This window comes from Sus scrofa, chromosome 3, assembly GCF_054392235.1.
Source record: "Sus scrofa isolate SSC_HxYL_T2T_F1_AM1 chromosome 3, Sscrofa_HxYL_maternal_Yorkshire_Landrace_v2.0, whole genome shotgun sequence".
Taxonomy (NCBI): Eukaryota; Metazoa; Chordata; class Mammalia; order Artiodactyla; family Suidae; genus Sus; species Sus scrofa.
Window position 1 is genome coordinate 59,603,647 of NC_139385.1, and position 12,891 is coordinate 59,616,537.

Below are 12,891 nucleotides of genomic sequence, written 5' to 3' on the forward strand. Positions count from 1 at the left end.
TCGCCTCTGTATCCTCAGGTCCTGCACCCATAGACTCAACCACAGTGGACTGGACCTCACAGATACCAGGGCCTCCTGGAGTGAATTATATCAGCGGTAGGTCAGACCAGCACCCCCTGGTGTTGGTGGCTTTTCCGTGAGGACTTGTCCTTTTCAGTGAGGACTTATCCCTTAAAATACCATTTACTACATGAACCAGAACAGTCTTGCTAGTCCCATCCGTTCCTCAGACTCAGGACCACACTGAGGCTTCCCCTTTCTGTCTCTGTGCCTCTCTCTTTAATGCCCTTAGAAAACCACACCCTGGAGTTCCTTTGTGGTTCAGCGGTTAACCAACCTAACTAGGATCCGTGAGGATGCAGGTTCAATCCCTGGCCTTGCTCAGCAGGTTAAGGATCCGGCATTGCCGTGAGCTGTGGTGTAGGTCACAGATGTGGCTCGGATCCTTTGCCGCTGTGGCTGTAGCATAGGCCGGCAGCTGTAGCTCTGATTCAACCCCTAGCTTGGGAACCTCTATATGCTGAGGGTACGGCCCTAAAAAGACCAAAAAAAAGAAAACCACACCCTGGAAATTCTTTGAAAGGAATCTGTCTCAGCTGTCTCTGCAGACTTGACTGAGCACAGGGTACTTGGGTTAATGGACTTGAATTACCTTTTGGCAGGGGGAAGGGGTTCTTGGCTGGGCCCAGGGCATGTGGAAGTTCCTGTGCGAGGGATCCAACCCGAGCCACAACAGTCGCCTGAGCTGCTACAGTGGCAACGCCGAGTCCTTAACTTGCTACATCAAAGGAGAACTCCAAATTGCTTTTGTTTTTAAAAGGCATAAACCACAACTAGACAAAACCCTCTACGGCCAATATTTTTCCCCTGGTCCCCTTCTTTCTAGCACTGCTGCCTCCTCTGTTCTCCTGGGTGAGACTGGGTAAGGGAGCCTGGCTCCCCCCGGGCAGGCATGTGCCCACCTCAGGCCAGGCCTACCCACTGCTCCAGACACCAGGTCTGGAGCCCAATGACACCTCACGTAAAGCAGCCGGAAAAGATTCACCCCAAGAAAGACGGTGACTGAAGAGATGGTGACTAATGCACGTTCTTTCCAAGACCTGAATGATCAGTTTCCCTCTTATCTGCAACTTCACAGCCTTTCAACAACCTTACCTGACTCAATTTAGTCAGAGCTGCCTTCTGCTGCCTGTAACCCTGTGGATATATGACCCCAGGGACCAAGGACAACCACTCAGCCCCCCCACACAGCAGGATAGGTAACTTTAAAGACAACTGGAGCCCTTCCGCCAAACCACCGTCTCCACTATGTCACTTACTGAGGGACATAGCACGAGGGGAAGGTGTCTGCCCAGCTCTGGGCCCTTTGGAGACATGGAGAACTCCTCACATTTATGGCCAACAGAGAGGGCACTTCAGACATCAAAGGCTGGTACTTTCAAGAACAGAAACAAGAAGGCACTGGAAGTGCACCTTGTAAATTCTTGACCTGATGGGCATGACAGGCACTGATCACCTCCCCACTCATCCCAGGAGGCCAGTGGTACCCAGACCCAAAGCCAAACACAAAGAAGAAAACTACACAGTGATTACAAACACAGGCTCAAAAATCCTCAAAATACACTAAGGAAACACACACACACCGACACACACACACACACACACACACACATACACGTATATTGCAAACACCTAAAAAGAAGGGAATTTCCGTTGTGGCTCAGCGGAAACATATCTGACTAGCATCCATGAGGATGTAGGTTCGATCCCTGTCCTCGCTCAGTGGGTTAAGGATCTGGTGTGGCTGTGGCTGTGGTGTAGGCCAGCAGCTGTAGCTCTGATTTGACCTCTAGCCTGGGAACCTCCATGTGCCATGGGTGCGGCCCTAAAAAGCAGAATAAAAAATAAAATAACAGGAGTTCCCATTGTGGCTCAGTGGTTAATGAATCCGACTAAGAACCATGAGTTTGCCAGTTTGCTCCTGCCTTGCTCAGTGGGTTAATGATCTGGCGTTGCCATGAGCTGTGGTGTGGGTTGCAGACGTGGCTCGGATCCCGCGTTGCTGTGGCTCTGGCGTAGGCTGGCAGCTACAGCTCCGATTCAACCCCTAGCCTGGGAACCTCCATATGCTGCGGGAGCGGCCCAAGAAAAGGCAAAAAGGTAAAAAAATAAATAAATAAAAAATAAAAACTTTTTAAAAAATAAATAAATAAATAAATAAAATAAAATAACAAAAAGGATTATACACCATAATCAAGTGGAATTTATCCCAGGAATGCAACTATGGTTTAACATCCTAAAGTCCATCAATGTAATACACCATCTTTATAGAAGACAGAACAACAATCAAAAACCTGGATTCTCTCACTGAGTGTAGAAAAAGGATTCCAGGACCCTCAGGACCCTTTCATGATTTAAAGAAGAAAACAAAAAACACTCCAAAACCTAGGAATAAACGAGATATACTTAATGGAATGCTTTCTTCCAAAGATCAGAACCAAGACAAGGGAGTCTGTTCTAGTCGCCAATGTACTGGTGGTTCTATACACACATGATGGGTTACTATGCAGCCTCAAAAAGGAAGGAGACTCTAACACCTGCTATGACAGGGAGGAACCCGAGGACACAGAGAAGCAGACAAAGAAGGACAAATCCCATGTCTTCCATTTACATGACTCAGGCCCCCAGAGGAGTTAAATCCACAGAGACAGAAAGTAGATGATGGCGTCAGGATAACTCTCCAAAGAAACTTCAGGAACATTCAGGATGGTTTGATTAACAGTGTGGAAACTATATATTAATATGGAAAACTAGAGACATTCACAGGAAAACAATGTTAATGTCTGATCCAAAAAGCCATTCGCCAGGGAGCTTTCCGGACACAAGAGTGTGGCCCCCACGTCCAAGCTGCTCCAGCTCCTGCTCCTGCTCCTGAATGTGCTCCTGCTCTGGAGAGAACCGCTGTGCTTGCAGAACTACTAAGACAACACAACTGAAAGGAGCCTTCAGCTCTCTTAACACCAACAGAAGAGAATCTTATCAGCAATCACTCCCGCACTATTCTACGTCTGTACTTAAAGAGCTCTACTTCACTAAACCAAAACACCACACTTACGAAATAAAACATATTACAGCATTTTTTCACTTGACCAGCACTGGCTGAGTGGCTGCTGTGAACCATGCATTGTCACAAGGGTGAGGATACAAAGGTACCATCCCCAAAGCATCAGGAGCTCTTTGCTGGACAATGCCACATTCCTCGAGCTTAAGCTCATCATCAAAATTTATCTTAAAAAAAAAGATCCTGTCTGAAATTTTTACTTTCATCCCATTTGTTTAGCTAATCTCTAGCAATGCTTCCTCCTAGAAAGCGTGATTAACCCTGACCGCGATAAAGAAAGCTCCATTTCTAAAAAGTTCCCAAGCTCTGAATCCTTGGTGTTCCCAGCTCCCTCTGAATCACTGCCTGCTGCAGCTAGAATGTGAACGTTCCTGAAACCATCTCCACCACTTCCTTCAGAGAAAGGAGCTAAACAGCCCAACATACCATCAGAAAGAGATGTGGCTGTTTCTTTATTTTAAAAGTCAAAAGGGCTCAAGCTGGGAAAACACTTCCTTTTAAGTCTGGTCTCACGGTCCCCAAATGACCTTTGTGGGAAAGAAGAGACCTCTGAAATGTTGAGGAATCGCTGGAACTTTGTCTTCTGTCAAATTCAATAGGCAGCTGTGAATTAAAACGAAGCACCCCTTTCTACACCTCACCAATGCATTTTGTCGTCACCAGTATCAGGAGAGGGAAAAGCACCTGATAAGGGCTGGAAGGCCCAGGTGTAAAACAGTGAGGCCAAAATCACGTAGCTTACACACAACTATGCACAAGCACCCATCCTAACACAGTCTGTTAAAAGCATAAAGAAGAGAGTGGGGTGGATTGGAAGCTTGGGGTTAACAGATGCAAACTACTGCCTTCGGAATGGATTAGCAATGAGATCCTGCTGTGTAGCACTGGGAACTATGTCTAGTCTCTTAGGATGGAGCATGATAATGGGAGAAAATAGAATGTGTACATGTATGTGTAACTGGGTCACCATGCTGTACAGTAGGAAAAAACTGTATTGGGGAAATAACAATTAAAAAAAAAAAAAAAAAAAAGCGTAAAGAGGGAGTTCCCATTGAGGCTCAGTGGTTAACAAACCCAAGTAGGATCCAGGAGAACCTGGGCTGAATCCCTGGCCTCGCTCAGTGGGTTAAGGATCCCATGTTGCTGCGGCTATGGTGTAGGCCGGCAGCTGTAGCTCTGATTTGACCCCTAGCCTGGGAACTTCCATACGCTGCAGGTGTGGCCCTAAAAAGACAAAAGACAAAAGACAAAAAAAAAAAAAAAAAAAAAGAGGCATAAAGAAACTGCCTTGAAGAGAGATCTGGAGAGGTCTATCTGCTTTGTGCAGATCTGGCAAATGCCCAAAAGATAAAAAATGCTCTTATTTCCCGATGTGAGACAGCATTAAAAAAAAAAAAAAAAAAGACATTAAATCCAGAACCACCATTAAATTATCTCAGACACTGGCCTTGCACCCACTTCAAAGTTATACCATTGTAATTCTGCTCTGACTTATAAAACAGATAGCCTAGTGTCCTATACATAGATCTTTCAAGTTTTTCTTATCTTCAATCATGTAAATTATTCAATCACCCAAAATGGGCCAAAGTGCCAACAGAACTTTCCAGATTTCGGTTGGGGCTGAAGCTCTTACTTTCTCAGACTCATTTCTGAAAATAGAAAACTCGTCTCCAGCCATGTTTACAAAAGACCCATGGCTTTTACAACACCCCTAAAACAATGGTTGCTCCTTGGTGGGTAAATGACTCCATCTCAAGATTCTAATGAAGCCCACACTATAATTCCTAAAACACGCTTCACTGGGACAAAATCTACACTCCACTCCCAAGACAGAACTCTTCTGACAGCAAGCCATTAGGACCCAAGGGACACAGTGTGTTCTAGTGTGGGTAGTGACCTTCGACCATGATGTTTGGACACGATTTTCCCACACACTCTCTGAATGAGAAAAACTGAAAGTAGTGAATGAATATTTGTGTTGCTCTAAAATTTCCAATTAGAATCACAGACAGAAACATCAACTCCAGCCTGGGGAATCAGGCTGGACTCTAACCTATATTCAAACATCCGAAGAATAAATCCAAGCTGGAAGGAAGGCATAAGTCAAATGCTAAAGGACCCTTCTTTAATTATGCACTCATTAGCGTGTGTCTTTTTAGGGCCGCATCCTCAGCATGTGGAGGTTCCCAGGCTAGGGGTCAAATAAGAGCTACAGCTGCCAGCCTACAGCAAAGCCACAGCAATGCAGGATCCGAGCAGCGTCTGCAACCTACACCACAGTTCATGGCAACGCTGGATCCTTAACCCACTGAGTGAGGCCAGGGATCGAACCTGAAATCCCATGGTTCCTAGTCGGATTTGTCTCCACAGTGCCACAAGGGGAACTCCACGTGTGTCATTTTTATTTGACTGTTTCTGCATCTGCACCTGCCTCTGGAAGTCCAGGACAGAGAACTACTGACCAGGAGGGTGTCCAGGTGCGAAGGGCCAGCAGCTGGCAAGCTAACCTGTGCTCAGAATTTACTCACCACACCTTCCAAGGATTCGAGAAAGCCATCCTCACATGACCAACACCCACAGGAGCCCTAACTGGGGGTCCACCGCCTGGAGGCCTACCCCTTGAATGGGACCTGGCCTGGACTCGACCTTGCTGTCGGCAAGTGTGGAAATGCATCAGGCTGGTGGCTCAAGTCAGAGGCTGTGGCTCTCAGCCCCAAGGGAGCCCAGCACAGGAGTGTGGAAGCTCCCAGGCACCAGAGACAACAAGCTCCTGAGTGCAGAGCTCAAGTCTAGAATGAGATAAAGGGGTGACTGTGGGGCCTGGGCAGAGTCATGTGATGATGTGTGTATCTGTCACGTGGTTCCTCCAGGTTACCCAGCAGCCGCCAAGGACAACGCCTCTCTTTTCAGAGGTAGGGCAGCAAAGACAGCAGCACTCAAACATCACCGCTTTCAGCCCCTAATGAGTTAGTGCTCCAGTTGACAGTCTTGAGCAAAGAGTATCCACATCTGCACACATATTAAGGAAACTTCATTTCCCCGCTTTAAGTAACAACAATAGACAATACCAGCAAATGGAATGCGTGATGTGCAGGGCGCCATTCTGAATCCACAAGTAGACACTGGCCCCGTGACAACCACACAAGACCAGGGCTACTTCCTTCACTCTGCATACGATGCAGAGGGGAGCCAGCCAATGACCAGCAGCTCAGCAAGAAGCTGGGTCCAAGTACAGAGGGTGAGCCCCAGTCTATGCTCTTGACCTCCATCTGCGCTCTTTCCCATTGGCTACATCAGGTCAGCAGAGGCCAGTGAAAATGCAGGGTTCCTGTTGGCCTGTATCACGCATGGAGCATGAGCTCCTGTGGGCCAGCGCCCCCACTGGAAAACAGCCATCCCTGGAGCCAGCGCCACAACCTTCCAGCTCCAGCCCCTTCCTGGGTCAGCTCCACACCCAAGCACATCTTCCAAAATCCAGATCTCCATTTCTTTATGTGAAAGCAAGGATGTTTGTCTCTACTCGAAGTCACTTGGTCTCGTACTGAGCACATGGCACGTGCCAGGTGCCCTTACTAGATCCTGGACTGCAGGCTGAATGGGGAAAAATCACCTCCCTGAGGGCGATCGGGTCTAGAGTGGCACTCTGGGGAAATGACCCTCACAAGCCATGCCACAGGTACACCACAGGGGCCACAGAGCGCTACGGGGTGAGGGGAAAGGGGGTCCGACATCCATCTGGGGGAGCAGCAGGGGATGGGCTATCAGGGAGCACCATGAAAAGTTTACTCCTGAGACCCAAAGAGCCCCAACACAAGATGGACCGTGAGCTCCTACAGCACTCATAGCCAATGCACGCGGAATGGGAACAGCCATCCCCAGGCTTGTCAGGGCCACCAGAGCAAGTGCCAGCAGAGCCGAGAGCTCTAAGTGACCACGGCAGGAATTGGTGCACTACACACAAGTACATACATGCCAAATTAAGTGAAAAATTTGATCTCACAGGATAGGTTCTCCAGTCAGGCCTCGGAGTGAGATCTGGGACCCTCAAGTGTAGGAAGAAGGACCACGATGCATCTGGCGCTTAGAGGATGTAAGCACCCCCTCGTAGCCGCTGAGGGGGCAACACTGAATAACTCACTCTGACATTTCCAGAATTGCTATGTGAATGGGGTCAGATACATCAAATTCTCACATGGGAGTCTGCAGCCTATTGGGATGTCCGAGAGTCACAACTACAGGCAAACCCAGGGAGACATCAGACTGTCAATATTGTGGCTGAGAGGGTGTCCCTCAATTTTGCAGAATGTTATCAATGGGGGAAACTGGGCTGAGGATACACTGGATCTTTCCATAGTATTTCTTACAACTGCATGTGAATCTGCAATTATCTCCATAAAAATCTCAATTAAAAACTGTACACCCGTGTTCATGGCAGCATTATTCACAAAAGCCAAAAGGTGTAAACGATCCAAATATCCATCGAAGGATGAATGAATACACAAATGAATGGTATATGCACATGATGTAATATTCAGCCTTAAAGAAAAAGGAAATTCTGACCCACAGTGCAACATGAATGAACCCTGAGGACACTATGCTGAGTGAAATAAGCCAGACACAAAAAGAAAAAAACCTGTATGGTTCCACTTACATGAGGTACCTGGAGCAGTCAAAATCAGAGACAGATAATACAATAGGACTGAGCAGGTGCTGGAGGGAGGGGGCATTGGGAGGTTTTAATGGATACAGAGTTTCAGTTCTGCAAAAGGAAGAGTTTTGGAGATGGATGGATGGTGGTGATGGTCATACAACATTATGAACGTACTTAACCTAAATATATTATATATATATTATATATAATACATATATATGGTAAGGGATTGCTAAGGGAAAAAGGATGGGATCAGGAGAGTTGATCAAAAGTCTTAATAGGAAATTGTTATACTCTTTATTCATACTGTGACTACTGTATCATTCTTTTTTTTTTTTTTTTTTTTTTTTTTTGGCTGTTTCTTGGGCCGCTCCCACGGCATATGGAGGTTCCCAGGCTAGGGGTTGAATCGGAGCTGTAGCCACCAGCCTACACCAGAGCCACAGCAACGTGGGATCCGAGCCGCATCTGCAACCTACACCACAGCTCACGGCAATGCCAGATCGTTAACCCACTGAGCAAGGGCAGGGACCAAACCCGCAACCTCATGATTCCCAGCCAGATTCGTTAACCACTGCGCCACGATGGGAACTCCCCATTCTTATAGCTTATATATATTCTTTTGGCCACACCAGCAGTATGCTGAAGTTCCCAGGCCAAGGATCAGACTCCCACAGCAGTGACAACACCGGATCCTTAATCCACTAGGCCACCAGGGAACTCCTATCTTACATATATTTTAAATTTTGTATCAGTTTCATTTTCGGTAATTTAAAAAAAAATAAAAAATGTCTTTGATGAAGCAATACAAATTGTTATTAAATCTCGACCCTCACCCTTTTCCTGCTTTTTGTGATGAATAAAGCACTTGGGCTACATACCACAGTAAGATGACAGTTTGTAGGGAGTTCCCATTGTGCTTCAGTGGTTAACTGACTAGTATCTATGAGGACGTGGGTTCGATCCCTGGCCTCTCTCAGTGGGTTAAGTATCCAGTGTGGCTGTGGCTGTGACTGTGGTTTAGGCCGGTGGCTGCAGCTCTGATTTGACCCCTAGCCTGTGTGGCCCTTAAAAAAAAAAAAAAAAAAAAAAAAGATGATGGTCTGCAGGGAAAGCATGGGTGTGACCCAGTGCCCACTAATTGGGACACTTTTTTCATGGTCTAACATTTTTAGCAGAAAGAATAACCATGCTTTTTAGACTTGCATTTGGAAGATATTTCTTGAAACTAAACAAAGTTAAGTCTGTTACTTTGAGAAAAACAACTGACAAGAGTTTCCTACTATAATAAAAATCAAGCCTTCAAGTGAAAATTGGAATGCTGGAAAACTTGTATCCATCACCTTGAGCTTGCCAGCCTCTCAAACCTAAGAGCCTCTAAGGAGATCACAGGTGATATTAGGGAATGTTATTTAGTGATACTGTATAAAGGGATGTGTCAACATTTGGAAGATCTGCCTAACTCAGTGAATCAACATTTTCCAAATGACAAACATGATGTTACCAGGAACAAACCCCTTCAAACCCGCACGGCAGACTGAATTTTCATGTAACAGTGTGAAAAGCTCACTGGTAAGACTTCTGATTCCACATCAAACTAATATTTAAGAAACTACCGCTAGTCTGGTTTTGGAGTAAAAACGAAAAATACCACAATTACGTGAAAAGCTATTAAAGTACTACAGCCCTTTTTCTAACCACTCCATCTGTGTAGGAGCATATTATCTTCAGACTGCAATAAAAACCGACCGCAGTGGACTGAAGGCAAAGCTGGCAGGAAAATGCAGATATTTAAGAGATTTGCAAAAAGTAAGAGAACGGCTCTCGTCGCACTAATTTCTTGTTTAGGAAAATGCTATTTTCTAAAGCATGCGTTATGTATCTTGAAATCACGGATTTTACGTTTAATGAATGAATAAATGTACTTCTATGTCGCAGTATCGTTTATAATTCGGTAAATCCGTAGCCCCGAGACGTCTCCGCCCGGACGCACTCCTCTCGAGACCGGAGCCAGGCTGGGAGCGCCGGGAGGGCGGAGAGCGGCGGGCCCAGGTCGCGGTCCACTCGGCCCGCGGGCTCTGCAGGCCCGCCCGTCCGCCCGCGCCGCGGGGAGGGGCCGGCAGCGCCGCCGACGTGGCTCCAGCTCCGGCTCCGGCTCCGGCTCCGGCTGCGGGTTCACGGCCGGCGCAGCCTTACCTGTTGGTCATTCCTGCCGCCACGCCCAGCATCTCCTTTGGCCCAGCGAACCCGCACCGCGTCCTCTGGCCGTTCCCGCCGCTGCAGCTGCGGCCGCCACTGCTCCTCCTCGCTGCGCTGCCGGCAGGAAGGGGCGGGGCGAGCAGGGGAGGACCCGAGAGGCCACGCCCACATCGGCGGGCATCGCCCCGCCGGCCCCGCCCCGGAACCGCCCGCTCGAAAGTCGACCCCGCCTCCATCTGGCTCCGCCCCCCGGAACGGCCCGCTCGGATGTCAACCCTGTCCCCAGGTAGGCTCCGCCCAGGCCAACCCCCCAGGTCCCGCCCCCGCCCCGCGCGCCTTGGTTCCGCGCTCCCAAAGCCGTCAGACTCCTGGTCCCTAAGCTGGAGAGCCGGGCGGATTCGGGGTCTGGGACTGAGTCGCCCTCATTCCTGCTCCCCTGTCCCCACACCTGAAGCCGGCGGGCTGAGGAGGTGCGCCGTGTCGGTGCTGATGGAAAAGTCTCCTCCGCTTTGACCTGTCCCTTCCTAAGCTGCAGACCCCAGCAAAGACCCTGGTTACAGGCGGTTCTCTGTGAACATTCCAGGGAAGCCTGGGAGCCCAGTGGGCTGATGGCTGCCCCTAAGGAAGGGGGTTCGGGCAGACGTGAGCGGCAGAAAAGAATTGGCTGAAGCCTAAATGCATGTATTTTCTCTTAGTCTACTTTTCTGTGCATTTGAAATTGCTTAAGAATAAGGGATTTAAACAGAACCCAGAAGAATGCACAAGGAGGGTCAATAAAGTTTTGTGGGGTGTTGTTTTTATTTTATTTTTATTTTTTATTTTTTGGCTAGGCCTAAGGCATGGGAAAATTCCCAGGCCTGGGATGAACCTAAGCCACAGCAATGACAACCCAGAATCCCTAACCATTAGGCCACCAGGGAACTCTTGTTTTTAAGAGCAACTGAGAAAGTATGTTTAACAAGAACATTAATTAAATAAATCACAATTTCTACATATAATACTACAGAGCCATTAGATAAGTCTAGTCAAGGAACTCTTCAGAAGATACTCAACATCACTAATCATGAGGGAAATGAAGATTAAAACCACCTACAGGAGTTCCTGTGATGGCTCAGCAGAAACTAATCTAGTATCCATGAGGATGAAAGTTCCAGCCCTGGCCTTGCTCAGTGGGTTAAGGATCCAGTGTTGCTGTGAGCTGTGGCGTAGGTTGCAGATGCGGCTTGGATCCCATGTTGCTGTGGCATAGGCTGGCCACCTAGCCTGGGAACCACCATATGCCATGAGTTATGCCGCAACTGCAGGCCTAAAAAAAAAAAAAGACAAAATCACACTTCTGGGTACACATCCACAAGAATTGAAAGCAGGGGCATAGGGAGTTACCTGTACACCCGTGGTCATTATCGGTATTATTTACAATACCCAGAGGTGGAAATAGGCCCACGGATGGAGAAATGGACATACAATGGAATATTATTTAACCTTAAAAAGGAAGGAAGGTCTAGGAGTTCCCTCATGGCACAGTGGGTTAAGGATCTGACATTGTCACTTCAGTGGCTCAGGTCACAGCTGTGGCACAGGTCTGACCCCTGCCCAGGAACTTCCACATGCTACAGGTGTGGCCAAAAAAAAACAAAGTCTTTTTTTTTTTTTTTTTTTTTTTAAGGGGAGTTAGTTCCCATAATGGCTCAGCAGAAATGAATCTGACTAATATCTAAGAGGACTCAGGTTTGATCCCTGGCCTCACTCAGTGGGTTAAGGATCTGGCGTTGCCGTGAGCTGTGGTATAGGTCACAGATGCTGTTCAGATCTGGTGTTGCTGTGGTTGTGATGTAGGCAGGCAGCTACAGCTCCGATTTGACCCCTAGGCTAGGAACCTCCTTATGCCGCAGGTTCGGCCCTAAAAAGCAAGGGAAAAAAAAAAAAAAAAGCAGATGAATAAACAATGATCTCCATGATATTTTTTACATAAGGAAATAAAGCAAGGGGAGAAGTTTCTTTAATATGCTGCTGTTTGCAAGACAACAGAGGGGAGACTACACAACACACACACACACTCACACCCACTGCTTGTACCTGCAGAAATTTCTGGGAACATAAGACATGCAAGAAACTAGTAACAGAAGTTGAATCTGTAGAGGGACTGGGGATTAGAAATGAGAGGAGAACATGCACATAAAATAAACTTCCTTAATATAGTATTACAAATTCATTTAAAATTCAGGTTATATCTGAGAAAATATTTATGCAGGGTTAGTGGTATGGGATAAGTTAAAATTTTTATATACAGTGTGTGACTTACAACATGTTTAAAAAAGCTTAAATATTAACAGCAGTTCTGACTTGTCTGGAGAACCATCTATGTGATGTTTTTCTACATTTCTTTGTTTTCCAGAAAAGAATACGCATTTATTTTTAGAGAAAAAAACAAAAATATTTGGAGACTTCTGCCTTTTATTTATTTATTTATTTGCTTTTTAGGGCTGCACCCATGGCATATGGAGGTTCCCAGGCTAGGGGTCAAATCAGAGCTATAACTGCAGGCCTACACCACAGCCACAGCAACGTGGGATCTGAGCCACGTCTGCGAGCTATGCCTCAGCTCACGGCAACACCGGATTCTTAACCCACTGAGTGAGGCCAGGGATCAAACCCTCAACCTCATGGTTCCTAGTTGGATTCGTTTCCGCTGAGCCACGATGGGATCCTGGAGACCTCTGCCTGTCTTGATTGCTCCATCTCCCCACAACGTTCATCTTCCACTTCTTTTTGAATAAAGAATTGAGGGTTTTGCATATATTCCAAATGTTCCCCGTTTTAAAGATGAAGTGAATGATTACTTTTCCTATCAATTACCTTTCTTAATAATTATGATTATATATATGTTTATATATATATATATATATATATATACATATAT

General features: G+C 46.8%; 1 protein-coding gene across 5 annotated transcripts in view; it reads right to left on the reverse strand.

Moving 5' to 3' along the window:
* The window catches only part of LIMS1 (LIM zinc finger domain containing 1), a 97,142-nt gene extending 87,052 nt beyond the window's left edge, over positions 1-10,090 (reverse strand). For all 5 annotated transcript variants that reach the window (XM_021085645.2, XM_085015543.1, XM_021085644.2 and 2 more), the window contains exon 1: positions 9,969-10,090. In XM_021085645.2, coding sequence (XP_020941304.1) covers positions 9,969-10,000 — 32 coding nt within the window. In that variant the 5' untranslated portion in view covers positions 10,001-10,090. The remainder of the gene's footprint in view (positions 1-9,968) is intronic.
* Positions 10,091-12,891: the final 2,801 nt, after the last annotated feature.